This window comes from Dama dama, chromosome 13 (assembly GCF_033118175.1).
Source record: "Dama dama isolate Ldn47 chromosome 13, ASM3311817v1, whole genome shotgun sequence".
NCBI lineage: Eukaryota > Metazoa > Chordata > Mammalia > Artiodactyla > Cervidae > Dama > Dama dama.
Window position 1 is genome coordinate 64,424,808 of NC_083693.1, and position 27,707 is coordinate 64,452,514.

The 27,707-nt window shown below is 48.6% G+C and overlaps 1 protein-coding gene across 1 annotated transcript in view; it reads left to right on the top strand.

The window, feature by feature from the left end:
• The window catches only part of SLC24A4 (solute carrier family 24 member 4), a 181,112-nt gene that overhangs the window by 108,192 nt on the left and 45,213 nt on the right, over window positions 1–27,707 (top strand). The window contains exons 3-10 of the mRNA XM_061159687.1: window positions 11,626–11,702; window positions 14,830–14,904; window positions 17,677–17,761; window positions 18,291–18,394; window positions 19,214–19,288; window positions 22,043–22,068; window positions 24,553–24,606; window positions 26,445–26,530. Coding sequence (XP_061015670.1) covers window positions 11,626–11,702; window positions 14,830–14,904; window positions 17,677–17,761; window positions 18,291–18,394; window positions 19,214–19,288; window positions 22,043–22,068; window positions 24,553–24,606; window positions 26,445–26,530 — 582 coding nt within the window. The remainder of the gene's footprint in view (window positions 1–11,625; window positions 11,703–14,829; window positions 14,905–17,676; window positions 17,762–18,290; window positions 18,395–19,213; window positions 19,289–22,042; window positions 22,069–24,552; window positions 24,607–26,444; window positions 26,531–27,707) is intronic.

Sequence of the window (27,707 nt, forward strand, 5' to 3'; positions counted from 1 at the left end):
CCTGGAATAGGGGGCAGGCCCTAAATCCAATGACTGGTCCCTGACAAGAAGGCCATGTGAAAACACAGAAACACCCAGAGGAGAAGCTATATGATGACGAAGCAGAGACTGGAGTGATGTGTCTGTAAGTCAAGGAACTCCGGGGGTTGCTGGCTGTCACTGGAAGCCAGAAGAGAGTCAGAAACACATTCTCCCTGAGTCTCTGGAAGGAACCAACCCATCCACACCTTGGTTTTTCCCATTTCCAGCCTTCAGAAACACAGAGGTATAAATTGCTGCCATTTTAGGTCACCTGACATGTGGTACTTTGATGCATCAACCCTAGGAAACAAATCTGGGTACCTCCTATGTGCCAGGATCTTGTGGAAGTGCCAGGGGTATATCATCAGAGACCTCCAGCCAATGTGGCCCAATCCCATGAGGGCTCACGATATAGAGCCTTGTCCTTGGGACTTGCGCAGACTGCTGGTTTCTGTATATACAGCCAGACAATAATTGTTTCTGCATATTGATCAGACAACATGCTATTTTTGTTTTATACATGAAAGAAGTCTTGCTTAGAAAAGTTATGCCTATGAAAAAGTTGTCTTTTTCATAAACTTAATAGCACTAATGTGGTGCCTGCTGGTGAACGGTTCAGAGTTGCATTGCTGTGTAATGGATAGGAGTCTTGATGACTGATCCCCTTCAGATATTTTATTGGCCTTTCTGTAAAATGCTCTTGTTGGATTCAGTTGGATTGAGTTGGAAATCAGGACAAGCAGTAGAGAGGCTGGCCCTCGCTGATCATGTCTTGACCATCTGGATCATTACTATGGCTGGTGGGCCAATTACTGTGGCTTATGGTTGGGCTTCTTGGACTAGCTATTGCAGAGGACATGAGTCAAAGTTCTGTTGTCCTGTATGGCTTGGCCAGTATCTGTTTGTATGTTCAGGCTCTTGTCCTGCTGCTGCTAACCAGCAGTGATGCTGAGGAAAGCTCTTGACCTGTCTGGAATTCCATGTTCTCTCTTCCCTTGAAAGTGGGAGGTTAAGCCATTGTTAATGGGCAGGACAAGGATGCTCAGCATCATGGCAGGGAGAGAGGTGGAGATGGCAAGGATGGCTTAGAAAATGTTTCTTGGGTGATTTTGGTAAGCCCAGGTCCCCTCCTGAGTGGAGAACAGCTGGGTCACATGGCATCTGGAACTTCTTCCAGCCATAAAATTCCACAGTGGTTTCTCCTGGAGAGAACAATACTTCCACTGGACCTTCCAATCATATTTTTAGTTTTCATGGTGCTTAATCTCTTTCAGAATGTACTGAAATGAGAGAGCGGATTTTAGACTCATTTTCATGCTGGTTAAGCCAATGATTTAATCTAATTATTTTTACTCCTGTTTGGGACATGGGAGTGATGCTATAAAACCTATACATTTCAACGTTGTCCTTGAAAAATATGCAATTCTTTGCAACTTTATTTTAAAGCATAGAATTGGGGGGAATCGTGACTTTTGGTTTTTTTTTTTTTTTTGCTTTTGGTTTCTGGCACATGGGTGATTTCTAAAACACAGAAGTTGGAATGATAGAAATTTGAAGCTCTTTCAGTTACTCCCCAGACCGCCCGTCTAGCTTTCATAGTTTCAGAATAAACGTCAGGGCTTAGAATATGGGGTTATTTTTAACCAGGATAGAAAACGAAGAGAGAATGGCATGTTTTGAGGCAATTTTTTTCCTTTTGAAAAATTCAATTCACAGTTTCTATTCCCTAAAGGGAATACGCTAATTAGGAGGTTTAAGAAAGATCAACATCTAATGGAAGCACATCTTTGTCCAACACGCTCCATCAGGGAAGGATCATAGCTCAGCATCCAGGCAGCAGTTTGGAAAGCCAGGAACTGGGGAAGGAGACGAGCTAGTCACACCATCTTCTGGTCATCCTTCCAGGCCGAGCCCATCCTAGCAGCTCCTGGGTTCATGTCAGGAGAGAAGTGGAAGGCCAAATATTCATGACTCAGCAGGCATTTCCTGAATACCTTACCTTGTGCATGGCAATCCACTCCAGTCTTCTTGCCTGGAGAATCCCATGGACAGAGGAGCCTGGCGGGCTATGGTTTCCATGGGGTCACAAAAAGTTGGATGTCACTGAAGTGACTTTGCACACACGCACACACACATCCCTTGTGCCAGGACCTGGCCGTTCACAGATGCAACCAGTGCAGCCGGAGCGGAGCAGAGTGATGAAACTGTCAGGGCTATGCCACACAGGGCCTTGAAGACCTTGAGAGGGTTCTGGGCATTCATTCACAGAGGAGTGGAAAACCACTGAAGAGTTCTAAGTCATAGATGCCTGTGAAAAGGCTTGTCTGACTGCCGTGTAGAAATCCTAAAGGAGCACATTGGGAATGGATGTGGGGAGATCAGGCAGGAGGCAGGTTTGGTGATCCAGCCAGAGAGGATGCAGATGATGGAGATGAGGAAGCTGATGGACTCAAGAGCTGTTTTGGAGGTACGATTGTGGAGAATTGGCCCAAAGAAGGCAGAATTAGCTTTTAGGGCAGGAAATAGAAACCATTCTCAAGATTTTCAACAGAAAGGAATTTAATTCAGGGAATTAGGTTCTTACAAATTGCAAGAAGGGCCAAAGAAGCAGGAATTGGAAATGGAATATTCAAATTCATGAATATCTTATGTTCAAATAGGGAAGTATAGGTATTATTGTCAGGAAAGCCATTCAACACTTGGGTCTCCAAAACTTTGGTTACCAGAGGAAGTGTTTCTGCTTCTTTTCTGTCCTCTGAATCTGGCAGAACGTACTTCTTAATCAGAACCCTAGCTGCAAGCCTGTCCAGGCTCCACAGAATGTGAAGTAGGACTAGTATGTGTAACTTGCAGTGCATGGCTTGCACCCCCATACTTAGTGTCCTGGATGGGAAGGCTCATGGAAGGAAGTCAAAACGGATGCTGAGTGCCAACTGGCCTGTCCACCCATCACAGGGCATGAGGGAGGAGGAGGTCATCAAAGATGGCACCAGACCAGTGTGAAGGGTGGGCCATTCACTGGGGACGGGTTTAATGTATTTATAAGGTGACCAGGGAGGGATGTGCAGTTGCCAGCTGGATGTGTTAGGTCTTGAGCTCAGGAAAGACTGAGATCTGGAAGAAGTCTGCAGAGATCAGAAAGTCAAAGCCAGGCCACCTGGCGAGAAGAGGGCTCAGGGCAAAGCCCCTAGAACCCCAGCATTTGGGGTCCCATAGAGGAACGGACCCTCTAAATGATTGTGGGCATGTGAAGACAGTGTGGGTCAAAGAAACTAAGTGAGGATGTTGCAGGAAGGTGGAGTCATACAACTGTTGGTTGACTCTGAGTGCATTTTGTCAAATGAAAGAAGCCAGACCCCAGAGACTGTATATTCCTTGATTCCATTGACATGACATTTCAGAAAAGGCAACACATCAGAAGTTGGGGCTTGGGGAGGGTTTGACTATAAAAATGCCATACAAAGGAATTTGAGGGTGATGGAACTCTTCTGTCTCAGAGACCTGAGGATGCATAGAAGTGCACATCCCAATGAATGAATTTTACTGGATGTAAGATAGATGGATGGATGGGTATTTAGATAACACATATATTCTTTCATACCTTCATATATATGTTCATTCACACATATAGGAAGTGATCAGTTTTATTAAACATTTCAAGGAAGTCAAGGAAGATGAGTGATAGGTTTCCCCTGGATCCATGGAGTAATGGGCTAGACCTTGGTATGGGTGGGCCCTGGGCTCTAAGTAGAATTGACCTAAGACAGGCTGTGTGCCTTTCTCTTTTCAAGAGAGTGACTTCTTTCTTTTTTACCTTTTTATTTTATACTGGAGTGTAGTCAATGAACAATGTTGTGATAGTTTCAGCTGCACAGCAAAGGGACTCAACCATACATATACATGCATCCATTTTCCCTCACACTCCCCTCCCATCCAGGCTGCCCTAACTCTGAACAGAGTTCGCTGAGAGCATGATTTTTTCCCATGGCCCACGGAGCTTCCGGAAGTATGGAGTCTGCTCCTTGGTTAAAGGAGACCTCAGTTCTGAGATGTGGGTAAAATGCTTAGGTGAAAATAACCTGGCATTGGTTGGGCTCCCAGCCTGGGGTTTTCTCTCTCCTGTGTCAAACAGTGGTTTTATGACTGCAGGTGACTCCTGTAGCTTCTCAGAGCCTCAATCTCCTCATCAACAAAACAGAAATAATGATCTTCTCAGGACTTGACATGGCAGATTAAAGAACTTTGGAGGTCAGTAACACAGCCTTCAAAATTTGACTCCGGAGAAAACCATACTTCAGAAAGACACCAGTGGTCATTGCGGCACTTTTTACAGTAGCCAGGACATGGAAGTAACCTAAATGTCCACCGACAGATGAAATTGTGGTACATATATATGATGGAATATTACTCAGGGATAAAAGGAAGGAAGCTGAGTCAGCTATGGTGATGTGGATGAATCTAGAATCGGTCATAGAGTGAAGTAAGTCAGAAAAACAAATATCGTATATTAATGCATATATGTGGAATCTAGAAAAATGGTACTGATGAACCTATTGGCAGGGCAGGAGTAGAGAGGCAGATGTAGAGAACAGACTTGTGGACACAGCGGGGGAAGGAGAGGGTGGGATGAACTGAGAGGGTGGCGCTGACATATGCACGACCATGTGTAAAATAGCCAGCTAGTGGGAAGCTGCCGTGTATCCCAGGGGGCCCAGCTCGGTGCTCTGTGATGACCTAGAGGGATGCGATGGGGAGGGGATGGGGGAAGGCTCAAGAGGGAGGGGATACCATATCCATAGAGCTGGTTCACTTCATCACACGGCAGAAACCAACACAACATTCTCAAGCAATTATCCTCTGGTCAAAAAAAGAGAAACGTGACATGAGCATCGCTCTCTCCACAGGCTTGCTGCCCTTCCCACCTCCCCCAGGTCAGTAACCCCTGGCTTCCTCATGCCTCACCATCACAGCAAGCTTTACTGTCTCTCAATCATATGTTGACTTGTCCAATTCCCACCAGCCCCTTAAGAGCCCATCCTCAAGGCTCAGCGCCTAGCCTGTGCCTGACGCGTAGTCAACTGTTAAGAACCCTGTATTGACTTGTACTCGTTCAGGATCAGGGTGTCTGCCATCCTGCTAACCAGTTACTTTCTGAGTAGCTTTGGCTTTCTCCAGAAGACCCATCGCCCTCCAAGGTAAGGCGCTGCCAGGCCTGAGGATGCTCGTAGAGGCATCAGGACCTCATCCACCTGCTCCCAGAGAGTCCAGCGCCTGCCAGGTGGGGGCTCAGTAAATACTTGTTAAACAAATTCATACATTTTGCAGCTAGCAGCAATGTCAGCCAAAGTACAGAGCTTTGAAAGGGCAACATGAATTCAGGGTTTCTGAAATATAATGGCATCACCCATCTAACTGTGTGTGTCAACAAAAAAGGCCAGCTGTGCCCTAGGGTCTGGTTTATGTTAAAGAACTTGGTAGCTTTTGGTGGGGAGGGGATGACAGATGTCCCCTGTGGCCTTATGGTTTTCCCTCCAATGTTTGCAGGCATGCTAAGTTGCTTCAGTTCAGTTCAGTCACTCAGTCGTGTCCGACTCTTTGTGACCCCACGAATCGCAGCACACCAGGCCTCCCTGTCCATCACCAACTTCCAGAGTTCACTCAAACTCATGTCCATTGAGTCGGTGATGCCATCCAGCCATCTCATCCTCTGTCGTCCCCTTCTCCTCCTGCCCCCAGTCCCCCCCATTGCTTCAGTAATGTCCAGTTCTTTGCGACCCTGTGAACTGTAGCCTGCCAGCCTCCTCTATCCATGGGATTCTCCAGACAAGAATACTGGAGTGGGTTGCCATGCCCTCCTCCAGGGGCTCTTCCTGACCCGGGGATTGAACCTGAGCCTCTTATGTCTCCTGAATTGTCAGGCAGGTGCCACCTGGGAAGCCTGGGTAAAGCCCTAGTGTTTATGAAGGCAACTGACAGGAAAGACCTCTTGCCCTAGTCCCCCGCCCCCACCCCCTGCACACAGTGGTGGTGGGAGAGGGGGGTGTCCCAAACCAAGAGTGATGGAAAAACCAATGATGGGCACTGAGGTTCACGGGAAAGAATTCTAAGAGAAGGGTTGGGAGTGGCTGCTGAGTCGCTGGCAGCTCCTCCACCCCCACCCTGCAGTGTGGACAGTGCTGGAATCATCTTTGGTGTTCTGAGCTCTGCTCCACCTGCAGACACATCTCTTCCCCCTCCCCACACCCACCACCCCCAGATTTCTGCGGCTTAAAGGCTTAGGCGTGACCTCAAAAGCCGCTTGTGTGCGCCCTGTTGATTCCTCCCTTCTCCCTGGTGCGGATTTGATCAGGTAAGGCAGGCGCAGCCCCTCTCGACATGCAGACGTCCTGCCCTTGAATGTGGTCAGGGGCTCATGATCCCAGCAAGCCCGAGAGAGAAGAAGAAGGTTTTCTCAGGAAGCTGGGATTAAACTGCACCTGCATTCAGATCCTACTGTGGCCGATCTAATCATGCTCACCCTTTGCCCCACTAAGCTGGCTTCGTCTTCTCTTTGGTTTTCACAAGCCAAGGCTCGTCCTCTGGATCAGCGGGGACTGACCTGGTGTGGAGGGAGGAGTCTGTCCATCAGTGACCCTCAGAGTGATGGCCGCCTAGCTGGGCTAAGTGCCGTGCATACATTATCTGTATCACTCAGTCCTTACTGCAGCCTGGCAGGCAGGGTCTGTAGCATCCTCATTAGAGATGAGGTCACAGCCAGGAGGTGTTCAACAACTCCCCAAGGTCATACAGGTAACAAAGGACAGAGGCACTTCCTGAAACCTGCAAGTTATCTGCTTCTGGAGACAGAGCCCTGAGCAGCTGCATAGGCTGCCTGCAGTTGAAAACTGTTGCTGTTGATGACAAAGGTGGGAGGGCTGGAGTTCCTGCTATTAATGCGTTGGCTCTGTGGCCTCTACACTTCCCCCCTCCGCCGTATGCTGGTTTCTAGAGGATTTGATTCTTGAATTGGAGAGTGGACGGGTCCCAGTTACCAGCTGCTAACGGGGGAGGGCAGGGTGACCATTTCCCTGCTTGTAGCCTTTGATATCCATGCCAGGGCATGCCGCACACAGTAACAATGACTATTTCACCCCGTTGTGTAGTAGCAGATTGCCACAGAAGAAACGGAAAGGACAGAGAGGTTAAATGACCCACCCAGGGTCCCTCAAGCTGATGGGTAGTTGAATCAGGACCCGAGTCAAGTCCCGGTACTGCGTGATTTCCATCCGTGTTAGAGGGAGCCCTTAACCCTGCATGAGGGTCTCCATGCTAAGTCCGGGCTTATGTGGTCCCTGAACAGATCATTCCCCTGCTGAGTCTTATTTGGAAAACAGGGACATTTGTGGCTGTGGCACCTGCCTCGTGGGCTCAGGGTGTGTCCAGAAGACTTGGGTGGGTACAGAGGGCAATGGGTCATGAGCAGCTCTGCTCTGCCGGTTACTCTGTCTCTGCTGGCAGAACTCAGTCCATGATGGCATTTGCTCCCCTCCACAGCCCTCCAGCATATGCATGGGGTCACAGAGCAAGGTGCTGCAGCTGAACCAGTAGAAGCCATTTCCTACCAAGGACAAAGTCATTTATAACCCACATCCCCCTTCCCCCTGGAGCCCAGATGATATGTCCTTACAGCAGAAAGGCAGCCTTACTTGTTTCTAATTCTCAAAGAGTGCCTAGGATTGGATAAATCACCAGCTCACAAATCATTGGTTTGGAGAATCAAAAACGGACTCAAATTTTCATGGCAGAAATGTCTGTTTGATCTGCCCTTATATCCCAGACAGTTCCATTTCTCCTGGAAACAAGATCCTGGATGCAAGAATGCCAAGTTATTCCCTCTATAATTCTCCATCTCTGAGCCGAGCCTTGAAGCAGACTCCTGCCCTTGAACTGACAGCAGCAATTCTATTAAAGAAGTTTGATTACAGGGGGGAAAAGTGAAAGAATCTATATTTCATTAAATGCTGCTTGTTTTAAAGTGGGAACATTTTCTGAATGTCTGGGGGAGCTAATAATGTTTTCTAGGTCTTATTGGGAGACTTAAAAAGCAGAATTTTTAAATCTGTTTTAAAGGAAAACCCATCACTTTTAGAGCCAAATTATATTCACAGAGTAGGGACTTTTATCCTGGAAGTTTATAATAAGCATTTGGGGCTTCCTAGGTAGCTCAGTGGGTAAAGAATCCACCTGCAATGCAGGAGACACAGGTTCGATCCCTGGGTTGGGAAGGTCCCCTGGAGAAGGAAATGGCAACACACTCTAGTATTCTTGTCTGGAGAATTCCATGGACAGAGGAACCTGGTGGGCTATAGTCCATGGGGTCACAAAGAGTCGGACATGACTGAGCAACTGAGCACGCCCTTATAAGTGTTTATTGAGTGCCCACTCAGAACCAGAAGAGGTGTCATTCTAGGTATTTAAGAGTTTTGTAAGAGTAATGAAAGCATTCTAACAGGATGAGATGATGTACATTGTTGTTTTTGTTAATATGTGAAAGTCGCTCAGTTGTGTCTGACTCTTTGCGACCCCGTGGATTACATAGTCCATGAAATTCTCCAGGCCAGAATACTGAAATGGGTAACCTATCCCTTCTCCAGCAGATCTTCCCAACCCAGGAATTGAACCAGGGTCTCCTGCATTACAGGCGAATTCTTTACCAACTGAACTTTGAGGGAAGCCCTTTTTGTTAACATAGGGTTGGCCCAAAAGTTCATTTGGGTTTTTCCAGAAACCCAAACATACCAGAAACATGGTATGGACACACCTGAATGAACTTTTTGGCCAACCAAATATTACAGCATTGTTTTTTCAGTTGACTGTTAAGGTCTATTGACAACCTACTGTGTGCCAGGACAGTGTGGATCAACGCCCTCCAGAAGCTTCCAGGATAGCTGAATCAATGAGGACCAGTGATGAGGATATGGGGATGTGGCAGTGTCTGAAGGAGAACCTGTAGAAATGACATAGACAGCATACTCACCTGTTGGTCACCCACTGGGGGCAGTTGTTTTTCAGTCGCTAAGTCATGTCCAGCTCTTTGTGATCCCACAGACTGAAGCATGCCAGGCTTCCCTGTCCTTCACTATCTCCTGGAGTTTGCTCAAACTCATGTCCATTGAGTTGGTGATGCCATCCAACCATCTCATTCTCTGTTGTCCCCTTCTCCTCCTGCCTTCAATCTTCCCCAGCATCAGGGTCTTTTCCAATGAGTCAACTCTTTGCATCAGGTGGCCAAAGTATTGGAACTTTAGCTTCTACATCAGTCCTCCCAATGAACATTCAGGGTTGATTTCTTTTAGGATGGACTGGATGGTGAGAAACAGTTATTCCTCCATTACAGGTGAACATTTTGAGGCCAAGAAGCAGATGAGTTGTTCAGACTACTTGGGCATGTCGGGAACAGTACCTGCATCCCGAGTGTTTGGTTCCCAAAGCAGAGGGTTCTCCACCTTTCGGGGCTCCCCCCACAGTCCAGAATGCTGCAAGCCCAGAACGCATGGTGGTACCCACCCCGCAGGGGCATTCTTGGGGCCAAAGAAAGGTGCATGAGGTGGTGCTCAGTGACCTGAGATGCTGCCTATCCTAGTGGAAGCGTACCTGGCCTTGGGGTGGAGACGAGGGTGCTCCTAGCCCTCCCTCCTCCCTTGTTCCAGCTTGGCTTCAGCTCCCCTTCCAAGGCTGACCTGGAGCCTCGCCTCCCATGGACCGTTTTCCCTGCTCTGTGAGGTTCTGCTGAACGAGTGCTCAGCACAGGGCAGAGTTTCCTGGTGCCCACAGTGCCACCCCCCTCCCTGACAATGTCACTTGACCTCCCTGGGATCTCCGCTTCCCCACCTGGAGTGACAGATGCGTTGTGGGCAGGAGGAGAAGGCAGGAGAAGGGACTGATGGGTCCAGACCGGAAGGTCTTTGCAAGATGCTGCCTGTCCCCGAGTTCTGAAGCAACTCCAGCCTCTTCTCTTCGTGGAGCTGCTTCTCAGCTCTGACTTGACAGTGGTGAGGGAAGAGGATTCTAGAATCCTGGGGTGAGGGTGCTGGTTTGAAGCTCACCATGAGCTTGAAACACTTTAAGGCATGTTTTTAAAGTTAAGCTCACCATTTTACTGATGAAGAAACCGAGGCCCAAGGAAGTTAAGAAATGTATCCCTGTTGATCCAGCCTGTAAATATTAGAACTAAGAACTGAAATTGGCCGTGTGAACTCAGAGCCCGCTCACAGCAGGACAACTGACTCCAGCCTCAGCAAGACTGTTGGTGGGGACTGTGTTTGTAACAGATCTGAGTGTGCGTTGAAGCCAGTTGGAAAGCTCTCTGCTAAGAATGTGATCAGAATCCTTTGACAGAATGAGGAACCATCCCCTGATTTTCCTTTTTGGCATCTTTCGATTTTTTAATGTTTTTTTTTGGTAACAACTCTGTGCCAAGTCGCTTCAGTTGTGTCCAACTCTTTGCGACCCCATGGACTGTAACCTGCCAGGCTCCTCTGTCCATGGGATTCTCCAGGTGAGATTATTGAAATAGGTTGTGATTTCCTTCAGGGGATCTTCCTGACCCAGGGATTGAACCTGTGTTTCTTCTGTCTCCTGCGTTGGCAGGCGGGTTCTTTACCACTAATGCCAACTGGGGTCACAACTTTATTGAGATATAATTCACATACTATATAGGTCATCTGTTTAAAACATAGAATTCAGTGACTCTTCATATTTAGAATTGTGCAAGCATTGCTGCAAACAATTTTAGAAGATTTTCATCACCCCAGAAACACTGTGCCTCTTAGTTGTCATCCCCCAAACACCATACCCTCCAGCCTTAGGCAACCATTAATCTATCTCCATCTTTATAGATTGGCCTCTTCTGGATATTTTACATTAATGGAATCATACAATAAGTAGTCTTGTGATTGACTTCTTACAACTCTTTCACTTAGCAAAATGTTTTTAAGCATCCTCCATGTTATAAGATGTATCGTACTTCTTTTTATCACCAAATAATATTCCATTTGTATGGATGTATCACGCTTTATCCTCTCATCAGTTGGTAGATGTCTGGGTTGTTTCTGCATTTTGGTTATTACGAGTAATACCACTATGAACATACATGTACAGGTTTTGTGTGAATGTATGTTTCCGTTTCTCCTGGGAAGATATTTGGGAGTAAAATTGCTGGGTCAAACTCTCTGTTTAATCTTTTGAGGAACTGCTAGACTATTTTCCAAAGTGACTGCACCGTTTTGCATTCCTACTACTAATGTATGAGGGTTCCAGCATCCTTGCCAACACTTGTTTTTATCTGTCTTTTTGTTTATAGCCATCCTAGTGGTTGTGATGTGTTTCATGCTCTCTTTTTTTAACTGCAAGGGATATACAAACCATGGTCAACTCTAAGGTAGTAGAATATCTAGATAATCCATATCCAGCAATGTTTTCCTAAGAGCTCAGATCTGCCACAGACAGAGGAGAAATAGCCAGCCTCTCCCCAGGTCCAACACCAGGGGCCTCCACAGTTCCATGGCCAAACCCCAGGGACACTCCTTGAGAACTAACACCTTACCCTGTCCTCTTGTCTTCCAGCGATTCACGAGTTCCCCGCAGACCTGTTCTCCAACAACGAGCGACAGCACGGGGCCGTTCTGCTGCATATTCTCGGGGTAAGTGGCCCTGTTGGGGTGGGACATCCCTCAACTTCCGGCGGGGAAGCCTGTCTGCAGAGCACAATGTGTCAGAGATCTCACCATGTTCTTCTGAGAGCCCTCTGAAAACAGGTCCTGGACGTTTCAACCGCAAAGAAATGAAGTCTTAAGGATGTGAAGTGACTAGCTCGGTGTCACGCAGCGAGTGACCCCAGAGCCAGGACAAAGATTCACGTCTTCTTGTGCCTCCTTTTCTGCTTTTTATAAAACAGGAGTGACAGCATTTCTTCCCCAGATGTGTAAATACAGGCGAACATGGGTCACATCCTTCAGACATAGCAGGGAATGGGATAATGCTCTCCAGGACCCCCCCACATTTTACCGTCCTGACATAACTGCGGTTTGAGACTTTGGTGCCCTTCTTCTCAAACTTCCTCTGTGTTAAATGAGCCTGGTGAGCAGCGGCAGAGTTTGAGTAGCAGTTCAAAAAGGCATAGAGGGCTCAAGCCTATATGATAGGTAATAGTTGCTCTTCTCTGCATGCAAACTACAGCCCACAGCCATTGCCCATACTTATCAATAAAGTTTTATTAGAACACAGCCATTCTCATTCATTTCTATATCATCTGTGGCTGCTTTTCTGCTTCACTGGCCGACCTGAGTAGTTGTGACTACTCAGGGATCCACAAAGCCAAAAAAGATTTTCTGTCTGTCTCTTTGTAGAAAAAGTTTGCCAGCCTCGTTTTCTGATGCAGGGAAATGAAAGCACTCAGGGTTTAATTTTCTACTTTGGATCAACCACAGCAAATGTTCCTCCTGATGTGGTTCCCTGACCACTCAGCACCATCTGCTTCTGTATTTAAACTCAACCAAGTATTCATCTTTGCAAGAGATAATTAAGCAAGGGAAAGCTGGGATTCTCACATACATAGTAGCCACCTGAGAATAAGGGGTGAGTGAAGTTTTAATTAACAGAATAAACCATTAATGAAAATGAAGATTGTAGGCAAATTTCAAGTGACAGCCTTGTGTATTATTTCTCAAATTGAGTTATTATCTTTCTAGTTTCTCTGGCTTTCCCCTGCCCTCCCCATTCACTGTTGGGATGTAGGTTTGACCGGTTAGTCCCACAGTCTGTCCCTCTGCCTCACCAATGTCTTGTCAAAGCCTTTTTTCCTGAACTCAAGAGGTCCTCGGGAATTTTGCAGGAACCCTTTTAGAGCAAGCACTACCCAACTACATCTGGAGAACAAAATCCAGCCCACTTCCTGTTTTTATAAATAAAGTTTTATTGGTAGGCAACCACCCTCATGTCCATGGCTGCTCTTCTTCTGTAGCAGCAGAGTTATGGCAGGCTGTATGGTCTGTAAAGACTCATCAGACACTTTTAAGAAAAAGTTTGCCGAGCCCTTCTTTAGAGCAGGAAAAAACTTGAGCTTTGGAGCCAGGTTTTGTCTGTAGCACTAAGAAGCTTCTCAGAACTTCCTGCCCAAGTGAAGGAAATAGTGGTGTCATCGTGGCCCCCTTTTCTCTCCAGTGTTTCTGAGATGTCAGGGGAGCCAGAGGCTCTTTGCCTGGGAAATGCTGCAGAAGGGAATTTCTGAGGGTATGAATTTAAGTTGGGATCCTGAGATTTGTAGCAGTGTCTCCTCTCTCTCTCTCTCCTTCCTATACCCCCAGTATTTGTTTCTTTTTGCTTCCCCCCAAAAGATAATCAAATTCAGGGATAGCCACACCTGGACTCCAGTACACATTTGCCTTGGATGCTGTGGTCACAATTGATACATCTTCCACTTTATCTGTGGGCTTCCCTGATAGCTCAGTTGGTAAAGAATTTGCCTGCCAATGCAGGAGACACAAGAGACATGGGTTTGATCCTTGGGTCAGGAAGATCCCCTGGAGTAAGGAATGGCAACCTACTCTAGTATTCTTGCCTGGAAAATTCCATGGACAGAGGAGCCTGGAGGGCTACAGTCCATGGGGTCGCAAGGAGTCGGACACAACTGACCGACTGAGCATGCATGCATGCAATTAATTGTAAAGTTGTTGGGATATCACACCATCTAAGCTGAAGCAGCCCAGCCTTTCCCTTTTTTGTGAATAGGGCCTTCATGTCACTTTTTCTTTGAATTAAAAAATGGCTTCCACCAGTGTTCAACATAAAATCCCCTCTCCTTTCCACAGATTCTGGTCCTTGCCTCTCTCTCCAACTTCACATTAGTCATTTTCCACTTTACTTTCTATATGTTCTGCCTGCACCAATGTCCTTGCTGTTTCTCAAATGCATCAAACACATTCCTGCCTCAGGATGTTTGCATGTGTTGTTTCCCGGCCAATATAGATACTTTATTTGCCTATGTGTCCCCCACAAAGAGGCAGAGGCTTTTCCTGGCATCCTTGTCACCTACCCCTAATGGCTAGAATAGTACCTGTCATATAAGCTGAGCTCAGTAAAGTCATGTTGGGTGGACAGGTCAGAGAGGAGTTCTGTAGATAACACCATCTAAAAACTACTGATTGTCTTGCTCTGTCATCAAACAGAAGAAACTGCGACCTGGAGACATGATTTATCCTCAATCACAAGGCAAAAAATTCCCAGGATCAGCCCTATAATCTGGACTCTGTTCCATGAGCCTCCCAATGTTCAGTGGCTCAGGTATTTTAACCTGGACCTACATCAAGCAGCATCCTGGGAAACGCTGGGTCTCAAGTTGTCTGTTTTGGCAGGAGGCAGGCAATTGGTGACAGGAAATGATGCCTTCGCTAAAACTCGAAGAGGGGAAATCAGGATGATGATTAATTTAAATTCTTAAGATAGTGGTTTTAAATGCTTTCCTTCTTGGCCCTTGAGGTTTGGATCTTGCCTGTTGAGGGCCTACTTGTGTGTTGGGGAAAGAGGGTTGCTTGTTTAAGAAGAGAGGAAGGGACACAGGACCCTGTGGACTGACTTTTAGTACCCTCTGATGCTCAGCAGGTTATTTCTCCTGTCTGGGCCCCATCTGCCAGTGAGAGGATTCTCTCACCATTCCAGTGGTGCTGGAATTTTCCTAAACCAAGCAGGCTGGTTTGGAGCGTGATGGATTCCTGGCCATGCCCATTGCTGGCGGGAGTCCTGGCTGATGCTGTCTCCCTGTTTCCTTTGCAGGCTCTGTACATGTTCTACGCCTTGGCCATAGTATGTGATGACTTCTTTGTTCCATCTCTAGAGAAGATCTGCGAGGTGCGTGGGAAGGACTTAGGACCTTTGGCAAAGCCTGGGTGGGGGGCTGGGGGTGACTGACACTTGGTGTGTTAGTACCAGGCCAAGATGTGGGGAGCACTAGGACGATGAAAGTTGTCAGGCCAAGTACTTGGCGTTGCTAGTGCAGAGCCTCGCTCTGAAGCTCCAGGTTAAAATTAGGGGGTGGTGTCCTTCCCCAGAGCTTGGCAGAAGAAAATGCTCCCCCAGTGAAATTATTACCCAGGACCTCTGGCTTCACAGCAGGTGCTGGTAGTTAAGCCAAAGCTGGTTAGTTAGGAAGCATTTGCCAAGAACAGCTGCAGGTGGCAGGTACCAGGTGGGGCTCTGTGTCCCCAGGGAAGATGCTGAGCTGCAATGGCAGGGAATGCCCTTGGTCCTAACCTTTGCAGCCTGACATTTTCTCCTTTTAATTCTTTTGTTACGTTTTCCCAGTCTTACCCCCTCCTCCCTCAGCTTCTAGCCAAGGAAGGAAAACTATCTCTGTTTTTAGCAACTACTGTATTCAGACTGGGGGCTTCCCAGGTGGCGCTAGTGGTAAAGAACCTGCCTGCCAATGCAGAAGACACAAGAGATGTGGGTTCAATCCCTGGGCTGGGAAAATCCCCTGGAGAGAGAGCACGGCAACCCACTCCAGTATCCTTGCCTGGAGAATCCCATGGGCAGAGGAACCTGGCAGGCTGCCGTCCATAGAGTCGCACAGAGTCGGGCAAGACTGAAGCGACTTAGCCCACATGCACAAGTGCAGACTGATCTGGGTGTCACTGCACTTTATCCACATGAAGTCTCCAGTTATTTGAGGTCATACTGTCGTTGGCAGATTTGCAGGTTGGACATGGATTGTTAGGGGTGGGCACGTCCCCATTACTTTACCCTCTGTTGAGCTCACAGCAGGACTGGCTGCTTTTGACCTAGTTCACTAAGTGGTGAGTGACCTGGCAAAAGTGTGCAAAGGCCCTGCCTTCCCTTTGCTCCACACTTGACCCTTTACCCCACTCAGATAAAACCATATGCTCTTTTCCAAGACACTTGTCAGTGACAGAATTGAGCCAGAGGGGGAACAGAATCAGGAAATGGCTACTGGGATGTCAGGGTTGAATGCTCAACCTAGAGGCAGCCCACAGGTGGTGGGCTATCACTTCTTCACAGGAGGCCCTCAGGAAAAATAGTCAACTGGTCTTTCCAGAATACACACCCCAGAATATGTTGTGGGTCACAGCAACAAGGTTGGGTCCCCTGCCCTCTTTGGGGTGACAGAAGCCCATGGACACAGGACCACATTCAGTGGAGATGCTAGACGAGTTTACCCATCTCCCTAAAAACACAGAGGTGAGCAAGGGTGATGGTCCTGGCCTCATAGGGAAGACTGATGGAAGAGACCTAGTGAGAGCCATCAAAGGTACTGAGGATTCAAAAGGAGGGAGGGATCATCTCTGGGGAGAAACCAAGGAAAGCTTCATGGAGGAGGTGGCATTTGGTCCAGGCTTTGGAATTGAGAAGTTCCACTAGCTGAGTGGAAGGAGAAGGTCATTTCAGAGGGAAGGAGTGACCCAGGCAGAGGCGGGAAGGCAGCAGGACAGGATATAGCATGGTTTGGATTCTGCTAAAAGCTATCATAGGTGCTTTGATGGCCGAACCTCTGTGACACCTCCTCTTTGGCAGAGCTAGGGTGGGTGGGCTTCTGTCTGGGGGGGTCAATGCTATGCCCCCATCCCACTTTCCAGGAAGCCCACAGCTCCAACCCTTCTGAGGACTCCTTCTGTAGCAAGCTTACTGAGGAGGTTGTACTGGCCCAGGGAATGGATTCCTCAGTGGCTTCAGAGCCCAGGCTCCCCAGGAATGCTTTGAGAGGTGGGAGCTGGAGGAGACCAAGTCCTGGTCTGAGCCAGTCTTCCCAGAGGCCTTCTAAGGACCATAGCTGGGCACCCTCAAGTTGGCATTCAGGGGGACTCAGAATTTTCATGGTTTTCCCAAGCACCCAAAGCCCCCAGCCCCAAATTCCAGATCAGAGGATGGGCCTCTGTGTCCAGAACATGGCCCAAGCAGAGTGGGCCTAGATAGCTCTAGCCCTGTCCCAGGGCTTGGCAGAAGAAAATGCTCCCCCAGTGAAATTATTACCCAGGACCGACTCAACTCTGAGGACAAGAGGTAAGGTCTATTCCAGTGGGCAGCCAGATGTCCGGCCTCCCATTGAGAAGGCCTTCTGGGATTCAGGGGCCAGGCTATGCACCTGAGTTTTCCACATCCCACAACCTGATGTATGGATGTTCGCATGGTACCCAAGGTCTGCGTGAGCACCAGAAGTGACAGACGCTAGACTAGCAGGCTCCCCAATGATCTCCAGCTCCTGTTCCAGGCATCCAAAGGTGAAAAAAACCCATCTTGTCATCCAGTGGGGAAGCACGCACGTGGACCTCAGATCCTCACTGCATGAGTCATGTTTCAGCTTCTCTTCCCTGGGGGAGTGGCTGACTCATGGTGGCCCTTTTAAAAAGCCTTCATCAAAGAGAGACTATTTAAGCATTCAGACAATGAACAAAAATTGACCAGTGGGGGTAGGGAAGAGGGGACTCGGGGGTGAGCATCAGGCAGAGTGGAGGAGGGCGTGTGCTCAGGATGAGTGAAGAGAGGCCACCAGCCCTGAAGCTTGACTCTGGCTGCGGGTCTATGCCCCGCGCTCTCTGTAAGTGTCCAGTAGGCGTGTTTACTGCTCCCGCAGTACAGCCTGAGGGTCTGCGGTCGCTTCTGTTTCAGAAACTCCATCTGAGCGAAGATGTGGCTGGAGCCACCTTCATGGCTGCGGGAAGCTCAACACCAGAGCTGTTTGCCTCTGTTATTGGTAAGAAATCCTATCAGCTTGAGACACGGGATATAGGAAGAACCCAGGTTGGATGCCCAGACTCTTGTGGGCATGTTTTTTCAGCTCTGAGTGTCAGTTTTCTCATCTGTAAAATGGGAGACGTGGAGACAAAGTGAATTAGTGGTTCCCTGGGGTGTGGAGTGGAGTAGGGTACTCACAGGTATGGGATTTCTTCTTGAGGTGATGAAAATGTTCTAAAATTAGATTGTGGTGATGACTGTATAATTCTGACTATACTAGAAAACACTAACTTGATATTTTAAATGGGTGAATTTTACAGCATGTGAATTTTCAATAAAGCTGCTCCCCAAAATGGGAGGATTGGTGTAGCGGGTCCCTAAGGACTCTTCCATGTCTGGTTTTGTCATTCTTACCAGCATCTTGGGTGTTCCCTGGTAGTAAGAACAAGTCCTGTCCGTTCATGGGATGGGGGACACGGAACCGGCCAGGGTCTGAGGAAGGAGTAGGCCTGGGCTTGCACATGAGGTTTGTGCCTCTTTCTTCCCAGGCGTGTTCATCACCCACGGAGACGTCGGGGTTGGGACCATCGTGGGCTCTGCTGTGTTCAACATCCTGTGTATAATTGGAGTTTGTGGATTATTCGCAGGGCAGGTCAGTGGTGTCTCTCTTCTCATGAAATGACATAAGGATAGCGTGGGAGAGACCCAAGGCCCAGCCTTAGCCATGCCTGTAACTCCCCATGGCTTTGAGCGGGGTGTCCCCTCCAAGTCCATTTCCTCATGTGTAACAGGGGTGTCCTATGTTCCTTCCACAAGTGGGTCTGAGAGCAGAAAGAGTGCCAGCTGCCCCCTTGGCTGGTCTGGGGGTGGGATGTGGGGCATTTGTTTGACAGCAGTAAATATTTAAGAAGCATTTCCTGTAATGTAACCCTGACCATGAGCTAGACTCTGGACTTACTTGGGGCCTGTCTTCGGCCTCCCTATGGGTACATGAAGCTGGCTTTTCAATTCCCTATCATATCTTCCTGATCCTTGGAGCCACAGGGGGACATTAGACTTGACCTCAGAGAGTTGGGCTCATGGAAGGCTGTGTTTGGCCAAGGGAGATAGAGGCAGGCAGCCAGTCACCCCCAGAAAGTTCTAGCACTAAGAGAAGAGTGAGTATCTCTGGCCTCCCATGGCCACATGGCTTCTCCTGGGATACGTGCCATTTGGTCATCGTGAAGGAGCAGGGGGCAGCTTTCCCATTACTTATGAATGTGAACATGCTGTCCTTCTGTCCCCAAATATGACCAAGAGCGCAAGGTGGCCTTGAGCAGCCAGACATGCTGTGGTCCTGGTGGACAGTTAAGATGAGCTCCGAGGGCATGTGTCTGCAGCGGCAGGGGACTGGGGATCATGGGACCCCCAGCTGTGACCCCCCACACCCCATCTCCCCAGCCGGTAATGCTAACGGCCCTTTGCTCAGCAGGTGGTCCGTCTGACATGGTGGGCCGTGTGCCGAGACTCCGTGTACTACACCCTGTCTGTCATCGTGCTCATTGCCGTGAGTTAACGCGCCCTCCCCCTGCCCCACTGTCCTGTCCCTGGCATTATGACCAGAGAACCCACGGCACCCCAGGCTGGCCACTCACTGTGGTCATGTTGACCTACTCCCCACCACGGTGCTTCCCTGTCCCGAAAACCTCATACCTGATGCCTTGGTTATCAAGCACATCCAGGTACCACCTTGAGGGCAGAAAGGCCTTGAAAAAGCTAAAGCAGGCATCATATGGTTGATGCAGGTAAGCTTAAGAATGTGCTTATCAGAGGCCTTCAGATCCTCACTTAGAGCCGGTTTCCTAAGGAGCAGAGTTTCTGGTCTCCCAGCTCACTGCAGAGCTGGGAAGAGAGAGACCAGCTGGGAGCCCTCAGGGTAGGCAGCTGGGAGCAAGGATATGGGCAGAAAAGGCAGAGAGCCTGAAACAGGGACCCCTGAGGGCTGGGGTGACATCATACATAGCATGAGACATTGACACAGCAGTGAAGCCCAGGACACGGTTTATTGCCGAGGACCATCCACAGGGGAGCAGTTTCCATACAAAAGCAGATTTCAAGTGAGTGCATGAGGGCAGGTCGTATCAAGAGGGCAGATGCATGTGGCATGCCCAGATCTCAGAGTATGAAATGTGTTCTAGAATAGTTCTCCGCCTAAGGACATCTAGAGCCAACTGGATTTGATAACCATGATCTTTGTATTAGTTAGCTTTTGCCATGTAACAAATTTCCCTCAACTCTCAGCAGCTTAAGCCAGCAAACATTTATTGCCCCCTTTTTCTATGGATCAGATCTGGGAGTGGCTTAGCCAAGCCCTCTGGCTGAGGATCTCTCACCGGTGTACCCACCGGCCAGAATACAGTTATGGCAAGGCTCCCCTGGGCAACAATCTGCTTTCAGGATCCCTCGTGAGGCAATGGGCAGGCCTCAGGCTTGTCCACAGAACAACGCACATCACTGGGGACTGCTTCCCCTCCCAGCAAGGGCGAGGAGGGGCCGAGATGGAAGCCACAGTCTGTCTGTAACCGAATCTCGGACGTGACAGCCATCGCTTTTGCCACATTCTGTTAGGAGCAGATCCCTAAGATCAGGCCACATACACAAGGGGAGCTTGAATGTCAGGTATCTGAGAGACTGCCCACCACACCCCCAAAAATGAAAGTTAGAGGTAAAACAATTTACCTATATATTATTTTACCAAATCAGCATAATGCCCAAACTATATCATAAAAGACAAAAGTAATTCATAATAAAAGAATACATCTAGTGTATCACTGTTTGGGCAGGAAGATGGTAGAACGCTGAGTGATGTAATCTGTTGCCCTCATACAGGAAGTCTCCAGGCCCTATGGCTCCCAGTGCAGGCTGATATGCTGGACTGGCCTCCCCGTGAGTGGTGTTGACATTGATGATGGAATTTTCTGAAATTATGAATGACTCCTGATAAAATCCTAAACTGAGCCAAGTACAGTCATCCCTCTCCACTTGCATGATAGCTAACTCACTAGAAAATTAAGTATTTATTAAAACTGTGTAAAAATACTTTGATTTATAAAATGGAGTTAAGTTCAAGGCTCAGGTCATTTTTTTTTTTCTTTTTGCTGCTGGCTTAAATATCTAGCGGGACATTTAAGATGTATGTCAAATATGGATAACTCCTCTGGGAGAAACATTTTACATGTTCGAGACTGACTGGTGTCCCTGGTCTTCATCCTCTAAATGCCAGTAGCCTTCCACTGGGTAATAAAAAGCTGACACTGTCCCCATAAGTGTCCCCCAGGTTCCCCAGGTGGTGATACCAGGCTCCGCTCTGCCTCTTCCTCAGAGCCTTGAGTCTGGGGAGCCTCAGAGCCGTGCTCAGCCAGGATGACCCTGTCCGGGTGGCCTCCCAAAGCAGATCCTGTGTGTGCTGCCCTCCTGACAACCAGCAGAGGGTGCAGTGGGCCCAAATCAGACTGCAACCCGTGGCCTGTCCTGGCATTGTGTGTAGGGACCCCAGTGTCTCCAAGATCTGATTGGTGGACACAGCCCCGACCTGTGTGCACTGGGCCTGGCCGGGGCAGTTACAGGATGCCTCCCAGGACCACAAAGGCATCATTTGTCTGCATCCCACATAGGGGATGCTGGGTGGAGATGTTGGGCAATGTTAATGCCCTCTTACGAAGCTGTGGCAACCTCGCCATCAACCCCAGCCTCCCTTCAAGTGGTACAAGTGGGTCCTTTGTCCTCAGAGCTTCCAAAAGGGTTATTCTTTATTTTTAAGACAATGACACACTTTCCTCCCCACCCACCCCACCCCACCCTATCCCATCCCACCCCACACAGAAGTACCAAAGATGGAGGGAGGGATAGATAGATAGATAGAGAGATAGAGAGATAGATAGATAGATGGATATGCAGGCACAAACATACATACAGAGATACCTTTTCAGTTTTTAAGATTCTTGATTTCAGCAACCCTGTTCCATTAATGAGGGCAGACCCCTGCAGATGGGCCCCCATGGCTACTTGCATTATCAGAAGGCCAGACCAGTTCTCTTTGGAGACCCATACTAGGCCTCATCTTGCAGCATCTGCAGACCAAGGTTTCCACTAAGGAAGGGTCACTTCTACATTTGAGAAACCCAGACCCAAAGAGAGGTGCCAGCTTTCTGTGAAAATCAGAACAAGCTGGTGTGCGTCTCCTCACGGTACTTAGGGGTCTGTGTATGTTTTTCTTTTGGAGTAAATCTGTCCCCCACTCTTGTTTCTTTTGCCTTCCCAGTTCATATATGATGAAGAAATTGTATGGTAAGTTTTAAACATTTGTTTCTTTTTCACTTTTCGTTAGTATCCTTGTTTGTTGGGTGCACTGAATCTTTTTAAAAATTATTTTTACAAATATAAGAACTTGTGAAAGTAAAAAAGGCTATCATTCTTTTGTACTATTTATTTATTCTTGACTGTATAGAGCCTTAGTTGCGGTATACGGAATCTTCATTGCAGTGCGCGGGCTTCTACTTGTGGTGTGGCCCCAGAGGGCATGGGCTCTCTATTTGTGGTGCACGGGCTGAATTACCTGTGATATGTGGGATCTTAGTTCCCCAACTATGGATGGAACCTACATCCCCTGCATTGGAAGGTGACTTCTTAACCACTGGACCACCAGGGACGTCCCCAAAAGGGTATCATTCTAAGCAGTCATACCTTTATCTATCCTTTCAAAGTGACAAAGATTGTTTTCCTTAATATTACCACCCTGCCAGATAGCAAGATATTTTATAAAGCTAAAATAATGAAAGCAGTATGATGTTTTGCACAGGAATAAACATGAGCTAATGCAGAATATGGAACCGAGAACGCAGTAATGGGCAGTTCTGAGTTGGGGCATCATTACAAGGCAGAGAGTTGGGGATGGGGAGGAGGGCAGCCTCAGATTCTGCAAAAACGAAGAATTCATGTAGATCCCTCACACCTTATAAAGAATAAATCCCAGATGAATTCAAGATTTTGCTGCAAAAAGCAAAATTAAAGCATTTCAGAGTAGAATATAAAACTCGTCTTTATGACACCGAGGTTGGAAATGATTTCTTAATTAAGATACAAAAGGCACAAACTTCTAAAGAGAAGGTTGATATTTCCACTCTAACCTTTAAGGCATGAATGTATTGGGTTGGCCAAAAAGTTCATTCAGATTTTCACCATGATGTTGCTGTTCAGTCACTAAGTCTTGTCCGCGTCTTTGCGACCCCATGGACTGCAGCATGCGGGCTTATCTGTCCATCACTATCTCCCTGAGTTTCCTCACTCATGTCCATTGAGTCAGTGATGCCATCCAACCATTTCATCCTGCATCCCCCTTCCCCTCTTGCCCTCAATTTTTCCCAGCATCAGCGTCTTTTCCAATGAGTTAGCTCTTCGCATCAGGTAGCCAAAGTATTAGAGCTTCAGCATCACATCGTATTTTCCATAATATGTTATGGTAAAAACCCGAGCAAACTTTTTGACCAACCCAATATCTTCCACAAGCCATAAAGACATTCTGTTCGTTGACAGTGATTGAGATCTGTATCCTATATGTGATCATTTGTGGGAATGTATTCATGAGGCCTGAAGTGAGCAGCTGCATGCTATGGGAGCAGAGCATGCTGGTTCTGGGTCTGCCTCACCCTGTGAGCCAGAAAGTCTCTTTCTTCTGGGTCTCCTCTTCCTCACCTGTAGACGGAGTTCTGAGCGGGTGGTCAAATTGTTTGCAAACCCCTTTATCGCTCTGCTGAGCTCTGGGCTCTGTCAGCAGAGGAAGAGCTCCCCAAAATGAGTATAGCTCATGCTGGGCACTTAGTAGGTCTTCAGGACACGTTACTCAGATGACCCAACAAGTTAAGCCATGGGACTGCCCAGAGGCTTCTGTTCGGAGCTACAGAAATCCCTACCACATGTGGGGTTGGATGCTGCTTCTGCAGGACAACAGGGAGAGTGCACCCCAGGAAGACCCCCACCCCACCGGCTCCCAACCCGTGTTCTACCCAAGAGGCTACTGTGCCCGGCCTGTCTCTTCAGGCAGTTCTTAGAGTTCCTTGCCACCCGACCCCAGCTCCTCTGGTAGCTGGCCGGAATCTCGCTTGACCATAGGTCCCTTTAGGGTCAAGTCTGCATGACCCCTGGCCACTCCCCTCCCTTCCCTGGGAAGAGGTGCTCTGCTTAGTCACTCAATCGTTTCCAATTCTTTGCGATCCCATGGACTGTAGCCTCCAGGCTCCTCTGTCCATACGGATTCTCCAGGCAAGAATACTGGAGTGGGTTGCCACTGCCTTCTCCAGGGGATCTTCCAACCCAGGGATCGAATCCATGTCTCCCACATTGCAGGTGGATTCTTTACCACCTGGGCCACCAGGGAAGCCCAAGAATACTGGAGTGGGTAGCCTATCCCTTTCCCAGAGGATCTTCCTGACCCAGGAATCGAACCAGCGTCTCCTGCATTGCAGGTGTATTCTTTACTGGCTGAGCTCCCAGGGAAGGCCTGGGATGAGGTGGTTCCTCCCTTTTCTAGGTAGCTAGAGGAGCTCCTCCTGAGTCTCGCTGAGCCCCTGTAGTTGAGAAGACCCCACCCCAGCCTTCTCTGTTACCGCGCGAGTGCCAGATTGCCGGACAGATGGGGGCTGGGCGGCTCGTCCACCGGGCTGGGTCCTGGGTCAGGGAAGGTGACGGGACACCCCGCCCTGCTCCACCTGCCGTGCCGGGCACTCCCAGCCGCGGGCTTCCCTGGTTCTAACCAGTCTCCTTTCTCTCTCTGAGGTGGGAAGGCCTGGTGCTCATCATCTTGTACGTGTTTTACATCCTGATCATGAAGTAAGTGCCCTTTCTCCTCTCCTGTGCTGTCTCACCCCTGGCTCCATACCTGCTGCAGCCTTTCGTCAGAGTCAGAAGAAAACCTCTGTTAGCCCTTTCAGTCATTTTTGGCCACCCCTTTCTCCAGGGGACACCCTGCTGGGGCAGCCAAGGTGGGAAAGAGATATTCAGACTCTGTTTTGGGGTACTGTCCACATTTGGGCCAGGGCGGGCAGCTGGTGGCCGGAGACTGAGGCCGCTCCCCGAACCAATAACAATCAAGGACCTCTCTCTCACCGAATTCCACACCCTTGGCCCCAGGGTGACTGCTCTTGTTTGCTGTCTCTATAAATCGCCTGATAATTTAATGCCACTCTTTCGAAAGAGCCAGGCAGCTCCAATCTCTCCAGACTCATAAAATGCCACCTCTGGAGGCTGTCACCTTGCATAGCTGCAGCGGGTACCGCAGGCGGTTCTAAAGGTGCAGACACTGGGTGGGGGTGTGCACCCTTGAGGCCCTCTGGAAGCTTCCCCGGGTCAGAATCATCTCGTAACTACCCATGATGAGTAGCAGTCAGTCATGAAAAGGAAAGTGTGACTCATGCCATGATGTGGGTGAACCTTGAGGGCATTATACTGAGTGAAAGGAGTCAGATCACAAAAGGACAAACACTGGGCCATTCCACTTCTGTGAGGTGCTGAGGAGACTCAGATTCCTAGAGGCAGGCAGCAGATGAGAGCTTGATTACCGAGTGCCTGGGGGAGGGCGTCATTAATGATCCCTTGACGAATGAGACCCGAGTTCTGTTTGAGATACTAATAATTTGAGGACTCGATAGTGGCGACTGGTTGCACCACCTTAGAGATGTAATTATGGCCACCGAACCGTGAGCCTGAAAATGGAAAATAGTTAAAATAGAAAATTTTATGTCAGATGTATTTTTCCACAATCGAAAAAAAAAAGCTACCCGTGAGCTAAGCCACATTCAGATTTTTAATTTTCTCCTCACACCTCCGCAGATAATTAAAAAAGAAAACACCACTGAGGTTTATGAGACTATGAATCCCCACGTTAACATAAAATACGTATCGTGTTTTCTAAAAATGGATGGTAAGCTGTCAAAACTGCAGGAGAATTGTCTTTAAAGGTCTCCTCTCTGAGTGCCTTTGGGTGAGGCCGCCAGCCTGCGGTCTAGGATGGAGTCTCCTCTCTGTGGGGACAGTGGTGCTTGCGGGGCGGTGTGGGGACAGGGCCTCCGGGCACCCACGGGAGCAAGGCCAGGCCTGGGAGCGCCAGCTTCGAGCCTCTCCCGAGGCTGGGCTGAGCTGCTTTCGTGAGGACAGGCTTATGGTGCGCATAAGTAGGCGTCAGTCATTTTCTTGAGCTAAAAGGCCTCTTATGACCCCAGGAAGCCCACTCAAAAGGGGCAGGCCCCATTGTTCCAGGGTTCCTGTCAGGAAACTCTGTCAGCTCAGCTGAAAAGATTAGGACTAACATAAATACACTATTGACACTATGTATAAAACAGATAATGGGAAACCTACTGTATAGCACAGGGAACCGTACTCATTGCTCTGGGATAAGTTTAATTGAAAGGAAGTCGCAAAAAAAGAGGGGATATCTCTGTGTATGGAGCTGATTCACTTGCTATACGGTAGAAGCTCACACAACATTGTAAAGCAACTATTAATATAATTGAATAAAAATTAAAAAAAAAAAACCCTTAGCTCCCCACCCCCTCACCCAAGGCCAAGCTCACTGCAGGTGCGCAGGGGAGGGGGGTGGGGAGGAGGCCCCTGCCCACTCCCCTGCCCAGTCTCTCCCGCAGCTCTGACCTCCCGCCTTAACTCACTTGCAGGTACAATGTGAAGATGCAGGCCTTTTTCACAATCAAACAAAAGACTGTTGCAAATGGCAACACGGTCAACAGTGAGCTGGAGGATGGTAATGATTACTGTGATAGTAGCTCTGATGACCCTTCCCTGCCATTGCTGGGGCAAGGTAAGGCTGAGCAGACAGGAGTGGGCGAACATGCCATTAAAACCACACAAACACACACACCATAAGCTGTCACTGTCTCCCTTGGTCACAGGACCCTACATGAGGAGGGAAGTGATGTAGGAGCTATGGCTCAGATGGGACAAGAATGAGCCCAGCGTCCACAGTCATGTCCCCAGGGGTCACCCCAGGCCTCCTGAGGAAGACTCAAGGCCTGCCTGGCTTTCCTGAAACACAGTGAACCATATATCTGACCCGGGTCAAAGGCCAATGGCAGGAAGCTGAGGACTTGGGAAGGCAGAGCAGGTGGTTTCTCAGATGCCAGGCCCAGATCTGGAGAGCTCTGTTCTAGAGAGACCACTGACTCATTGCCCAGAGGAACAGCAAGGCTGGGAAGAATGCCATGGAGCTGGTGAGGAATTCCAGACCTGCTCCCAAGAGCCCCACTGGAAGCCCCTTCTCCTGGGGGCTGCGGTCTGGTCTCCTCAGCTTCTCTCTGGACCCTTGTCTGGGGGTTCTGGGCCTCTGAAGCCAGCCCGGGTCTGTCAAGTACCCCCAAATGTCTGGGCCTGACCAGCTCCTGCCTTGGGAACCTTGTCCTCAATTCTTTTTATTTTTTGGCTGAACCTTGCTGCATGCAGGATCTTAGTTTGCTAACTAGAAATCGAACTCATGTCCCCTGCAGTGGAAGCTCAGAGTCTTAACCACTGGACCACCAGGGAATTCCATATTCTCAGTTCTTAACCCAGCCAGTTATCGGGTAACTGGTTACCTGGTAACTCCATCCAGCGGGGCAGTTCTGCCAGGGAGCCAACAGCATTGAGGCCCTCTCCCACCCAAGACTTAGGCTAAGGTCTGAATAGGTTCTTAGAGTCAGGATCTGGGGGAAAAAACAGCTTTAACTGGCATTGCCAACAAGTTCCACCCACAGTGTTGGTAAAGGTCTCCTTTAACCAGGAAAAAGCACCATGGACCAGCCTCCTGGGCGGGTATTTCTCTTTTATTCCTCACGGCCTTGGGCAAGTCACTGTCTCTTTTAGGTCACTTTAATTCCTAATTCCTATAGGCTCAGAGGGGACTGTTTGCCCATGTCTGGGACCCATAGGGGCCAAAATCTATACTC